Source organism: Dermochelys coriacea, chromosome 17 (assembly GCF_009764565.3).
Source record: "Dermochelys coriacea isolate rDerCor1 chromosome 17, rDerCor1.pri.v4, whole genome shotgun sequence".
Classification (NCBI taxonomy): domain Eukaryota; kingdom Metazoa; phylum Chordata; order Testudines; family Dermochelyidae; genus Dermochelys; species Dermochelys coriacea.
This window is the reverse complement of record NC_050084.1, coordinates 10,488,114-10,494,298: the sequence shown is the minus strand read 5'-3', so window position 1 is coordinate 10,494,298 and position 6,185 is coordinate 10,488,114. Positions and strand designations below refer to the sequence as shown.

The window sequence follows — 6,185 nt, the reverse complement described above, 5'->3', positions numbered from 1 at the left end:
ACCTTGGGAACATCACACCTTTAGTACAACCAGGACAATTTCTGTGTGTAGACAAGCCTAAAGCTGGGGAATACCCTTTTGTGGGGTAGAATTTGCAAGGAGAATGATAATGGAGACAGTGATAGTTTTCTGGAAACGACTACTTTCAGGCCAGATTCTGATACCCTTCATGTTGAACAGTACCTTACTTCCTGAGCGGTCCCATTGAAGGAAATGGGGCTACTCATGAAGTCACGGTGCTACTAAATCAGAGAAAAGAGACCAGAATCTAGCCCTTTAGTAACAAACTCTCAGAAAAACAGAGGGGTTGCTATTAAATATAATATAGATATTAGTTATTGGTAATAAGCATCTCCCAAGCCACAAACTGAAATAAAATCTTTGCAATTCAACCCAGCTCCTCTAAAAAAACCTGAACACAAAGATGACCTTGCAGCATATGGCATGAAGGTCAGCAAACTCAGGCTGTTTCAGACCAAGGGAGCAGGCAAATTCCAGAGTCAAATGACCTTTACTGAGAATAACCTGTCCTCAGTCATTCTAACCTATGCACTACTGTCTCACAAACCATGTATATATAGCTTTGCATACAGTAATACATATACTGCATAATGTCGTATATTATTACATATACCATGGGATAGATCAGTGATTCTCAACCAGGGGTACGTGTACTCTGGGGGTACACAGAGGCCTTCCGGGGGTACATCAACTCATCTAGATATCTGCCTAGTTTTACAACAGGCTACATAAAAAGTCAGTACAAACTAAAATTTCATACAGACAATGACTTGTTTATAGTGCTTTATATACTATACATTGAAATGTAAGTACAATAATTATATTCCAATTGATTTATTTTATCATTATATGGTAAAAATGAGAAAGTAAGCCATTTTTCAGTAATAGTGTGCTGTAACACGTGTATTTTTATGTCCGATTTTTGTTAGCAAGTAGATTTTAGGTGAGGTGAAACTTGGGGTATACAAGATAAATCAGAAAAGGGTAGAGTAGTCTGGAAAGGTTGAGAATCACTGGGATAGATCAATTTTTGCTATTGACTTTAACTGGTGCAAGCCGGGGTTCTATATATTTTATATACTTAGACCAAAGTGTTCAAACTTCCGTGCCTAAAGTTAGATGCCTCACTGCATATTTAGGCATCTTGGCCCCATTTTCAGAAGTCAGAAGGTGCTCAGCGCGTTTAGAAAGCAGGCCACGTGGTTCAGCTGCCCAAATAAAGATTTGGGTGCCTCACGTTTGACAATGTTGGCCTATAGAATTGGGGATTCGTTTCGGATGTCCAGCCCCAGGTTCATGCCTTCGGACAATACACCGTCTCTTGATATTATAGCCAGAGTTGAATCAGGGCTCCACTTAAATTGGCCCGAACTTTCCATTATAATCACCTCTGTACACTGGTGTTTACGAGGCTGACGCATATTTACCTTTCCGGCCGAAATATTCCATGCCGGCTCTCTGAAGACAGATTATTAGTCTGCGTGGAGAGGGACAGATAGATAGGGAGAGGGTGGGGATGGCCGGACAGACTGACTTTGGCCCAGTCTGTAAGCAGCCCACCCCCCACCGGTGTTTTTGGGCAGGCGCCTGTCCCTTTAAGGCGTTTGGGAAGGCGGGGAGGCGTGTCCCTGCCGCCGAGCCGTAGTCCGCGGCGTGTCAGAGGTCGGGGTGGCCGAGGGGAGTGCGCACCACGTGGGGCTGTGACTGGCTCTGTCCTTCCAGCGGCAGCGGCAGGGCACGGAGGCCGGGGCAGGCAGCGGCGCGACGGGGGCCGGCCATGGTCATTAAAGCGGACGAGACGCCGCCGCCGGCGGCGGCGCCAGCCACGGCCCAGAGCGGGGAGCAGCCGGAGCCCGGGCACCTGAGCAGCAAGCGGCCGCCGCAGCCGGAGAACGAGCCGCGCTGCGGGAGCTCCGGTGAGAGAGCGGGGGGCTCCCCGCACCCCCCCCCCTCCTCCGCGCGGGTGGGGGGCTTCCCCCTCCTCAGACTGCTCCCCTCAGGTGTTGGGGGGCTGCGCGAGGGGGGAAGCCCTCTCCCCCAGACTGCTCCCCGTGGTGGTTGGGGGGGGCTGCGCGAGGGGGGAAGCCCTCTCCCCCAGGCTGCTCCCCGTGGTGGTTGGGAGGGGGGGCTGCACGAGGGGGGCAGCCCCCTCTCCCCCAGACTGCTCCCCGTGGTGGTTGGGGGGGGGGCTGCACGAGGGGGGCAGCCCCCTCCCCGTGGTGGTTGGGGGGGGGGCTGCACGAGGGGGGCAGCCCCCTCCCCGTGGTGGTTGGGGGGGGGGCTGCACGAGGGGGGCAGCCCCCTCCCCGTGGTGGTTGGGGGGGGGCTGCACGAGGGGGGCAGCCCCCTCCCCGTGGTGGTTGGGGGGGGGCTGCACGAGGGGGGCAGCCCCCTCCCCGTGGTGGTTGGGGGGGGGGGCTGCACGAGGGGGGCAGCCCCCTCTCCCCCAGGCTGCTCCCCGTGGTGGTTGGGAGGGGGGGCTGCGCGAGGGGGGCAGCCCCCTCCCCGTGGTGGTTGGGGGGGGGCTGCACGAGGGGGGCAGCCCCCTCTCCCCCAGGCTGCTCCCCGTGGTGGTTGGGAGGGGGGGCTGCGCGAGGGGGGCAGCCCCCTCTCCCCCAGGCTGCTCCCCGTGGTGGTTGGGAGGGGGGGCTGCGCGAGGGGGGCAGCCCCCTCTCCCCCAGGCTGCTCCCCGTGGTGGTTGGGAGGGGGGGCTGCGCGAGGGGGGACCCCCCGAGGATCCCTCCTCTTGGGTATTAGCGGGGGGGGGGAGGGTTGCGTAAGGAGGAGGGAACCCCTGGTAGTGGGCGGGGAAAAGAGAAGTTATGCAAGCAGGGAGCCAGCTACTCCCCCCTCTTCTGGGGGAAGCCCTCCTCTACTGCCTTCTCCCAGTGTATATTGGGGAAAGGGGTGCTGTGCACTGGGGAACATCCTCAGGATTGGGGGCGGGGTGGCGTTCTCCCTCCCCTAATAGAGGGGTCTGGCCCATAATGCGGAGGGAAGCTTTTGCCCTGTGCACACGTCCCTAAGGTACCAAAGGACTCAGCGAAGGTGGGGGAGTCCCCACTGTAGGGAGGGGGCTTCTCAGGTGAAGCCCTCTTCTAATATGTAGGAGAGCAAGGAACCTCCATGTGTTGGGTTGAGAGCTCTCCTCTGTGCTGTGTGTGCAGCCCCATGTATTAGGGAGTGTGTGGGGAAAGTTGTGCAGGGAGGAAGCCATACTGATTCAAGGGGGAGGCTGCTTAGCGGGGACCCTCTGCACTGTTGGAGGAGGGTTGCTTAGTGGGGAGCTCTGCTGTGCTTGAGAGGGTTGATTTCCTGGGGATACTCTCGGAGAGTGTACTGTGGCCACCCCATGCTGTGTGTGAGGTCCTGCTCTGTATGCTGTAAGTGTCCTGTCCTGTTGCATTGAGGGCTGTAGGAGAACAGCTCATAGTGGGAACACCTGTATTGGGTGGATTGCTTTTCAAAGCGGCGTTGTACAGAGAGGATCCCCCGACCCTTATTGTTAGAAATACTTTCTGGTGGAACCAGGACTGTACAGTGGGGACCCTCATCTGTTGCTCTGTGAGAGTTTCCTGTATTGAGGTGTCTTCCTGGGGGGAAAGAGCTGAAGGGGGGGGCATTAAGGAGTCTTTTTCTCTCCTTCTCCTGTTCCCTCGCATTGCTATGTTTATCCTATATGGGGAGGTTGTCTCTTCACTGGGAGATTCCAGTATATGTGGTGGGAGATAATGAATGCCAAGAATGCAGGGCAGCTTTCAAAGGAGGGAGTATTTAAAAAGGGTTGGCCTGGTCCTGGCCTTAATACTCGATTTAGCATGAGGCGGTAAAAAGTCTTCCTATCCTTTATCTCCCCACCCCAGCTGGGTTAAAGCTATACAGAAAAACATCTCCAGGGTTTTATTTACTTTCAGTGTTTAAAAGGAGATCCTGGAGCAAATGATCGGATTATGCAGGGGGGGTGTGTTCAGAATAAATTTGGGAGAGAGAGACTTTTTAAAAAGGCTTAGCCCTCCCCCCCTTTTTTTTTTGCTGCTCTATTATGTATACAAAAATCCTGAAAGATTTTTAATTTTGGCTGGTTTCAGAGTAGTAGCCGTGTTAGTCTGTATTCGCAAAAAGAAAAGGAGTACTTGTGGCACCTTAGAGACTAACAAATTTATTAGAGCATAAGCTTTCGTGAGCTATCGTGAGCTGTAGCTCACGAAAGCTTATGCTCTAATAAATTTGTTAGTCTCTAAGGTGCCACAAGTCCTCCTTTTCTTAATTTTGGCTGGTTCTTTAGATGAGACGCTAAGGTCTGGCCTAGACTTGACCACTTTAGATGACTGGTGATCTATCCAGGGCAGAGAGTAAAAGCTCAGCAATCAAGAGGGGAAGGGATATTAGTCACTATTAAACTTTCATTTCAATATCTCTTTAATTTCAATGACTAGCCTTTTGAATAAAGGAAAACTCTGCTAGATTCAAACCCACCACCCTGCAACCACGCTGTTAGAACCCACAATACATCCCTGGGACTTCCCAGAGGTTTTCCCATAAAACTAGGAAACCCAGAACCTGAACTGGGGAGCTCTAAAGGAAAAGCAAGCAGAGAAGAATCTTTGGTTAACAGGATTTGAAAGACTTTGTAAGAAAGCCAAAAAAAAAATAAAATTCTTTAACCTAAATCGTTTACACACACTGCTACCTCAGGTAACCCAGCTTGTCCCAAAGAAGAGGCCTAGTGGTGGTTGGAGAAGAAAGGGGGAAAGGAGTGACTGGAAGCAAAGGGCTTCTGCTTCTTACCCGTCCAGATTATTTTATTGCTGCTGCCGCCTGCTTTGATTGTCAGTTGCAGGGAGGGGTTTTGCTTGCTTAGTTTAAATTCTTAACCTTCACCCTTCTTTTTCTCCCCCGCCACTCGGCCTCCCCCCGTGGACGAATTCCCTTTGCATGGTCTGAGCAGATCTCTTCCAATTCAGTTGGCATCGCTGAGAGTTTCTTTAACTCCCCCCCCCCCCCAAAAAAAACAACCTTGGGAATCTCCTGCTATCGGCATAACCGTGGAAGAAGGGAACCCGAACTGCTGCGGAGGGGCTGTGAATGCCACCACCGCCTCTCCTCGGCGGAAGGGGTCCGGGTATGGGCTGGAGAGGCGCTGGGTTTCCTTGTTGGGGGTCAGAAGAGGGGTTCTGGCTGGGGACCGGGCAGGTCGGCGGAGGAGTTGGGGACGCGCGGGCAAGGGAGCCCCGAGCGCTGGGAGGGAAGGAAGGGGCTGGGGGCTGCCCCCCCCCCCCCCGCTCATCAGCCAGAAGCGGGCGGGGGGCTGGAATTCAGCATCGGGCTGTCGCGGCGGGGAGCCGCCGGGGGCCCGCCTGGGCTGGAGCCGGGCGGTGGGGGGGGGAGGGGGAGGGCAGCGCCTGGTCCTGCCGCTAACGCCAATGAAGGTGACCTTCACTGGAACATACCACTGTGCCGCCGCCCGTGGGGGGGGAGGGCGGGGTGTGCCTTCGCTGGTGTGCGTTCTCCTCCCCCTTCCCCCCCCTCCCCCGCCGTACTCCTCTAAGGTCACTACGCGAAGGGGGGCTGCTCAATCCCCTCGCCGCAGAGGACCCTCCGTGTTCCCCTTGCACGTTGGTCTGCTCCTGGCCTGGGGAGGAAAGAGTCGGGAGCTGGGATTCGCCTGGGGGGGGCGGAGTCTGATGTGGAGCGCGCAGGACGGCGAGAAGGGAGAGAGAACGACCCCGTTTCCCCCCCCCCCCCGCGCACACGTGGTAGCTCCCAGTGCCCCGGGCTCGAGACAATGGAGCGACCCCGACGCTCCGCGCGCCCCTTGGCCGGGAGCCGCCGGGGTCGGGGATTTAAAGAGACAGCGGCCGCCCGGGGGGCGGGGAGTTGAGTGCTCCTGGGGTTCCGTTCTCGGCGCGGCTGCCCTCCCAGCTCCCGCGCTGACTTGCTGCGTGACCTTCCGCGGGTTGAGCCGGGCCCGAAGAGGGATGATGGGTTAATAAGTGCTAAAGTGTTGGAGGAGCTGCGGGGGAGGGCTGCATTGCATGAGGAGCGCAGGGCAGCTTCCCCGAGTATTTGAAAAAAGAAAAGGAGGACTTGTGGCACCTTAGAGACTAACACATTTGAGTCTTTGTGTCCAGCCCTGCCATTGCCCTGCTGTGTGATCTTGGGCA

The 6,185-nt window shown here is 55.5% G+C and overlaps 1 protein-coding gene across 2 annotated transcripts in view; it reads left to right on the top strand.

The window, feature by feature from the left end:
* Positions 1–1,589: 1,589 nt before the first annotated feature.
* CLUH (clustered mitochondria homolog) overlaps positions 1,590–6,185 on the top strand; it is a 56,544-nt gene continuing 51,948 nt past the window's right edge. The window contains exon 1 of one of the 2 annotated variants that reach the window (XM_038375562.2): positions 1,590–1,937. In XM_038375562.2, coding sequence (XP_038231490.1) covers positions 1,799–1,937 — 139 coding nt within the window. In that variant the 5' untranslated portion in view covers positions 1,590–1,798. Of the gene's footprint in view, positions 1,938–5,049; positions 5,144–6,185 lie in introns of those variants that run through there. The other variant, XM_038375563.2, reaches the window with a different exon arrangement.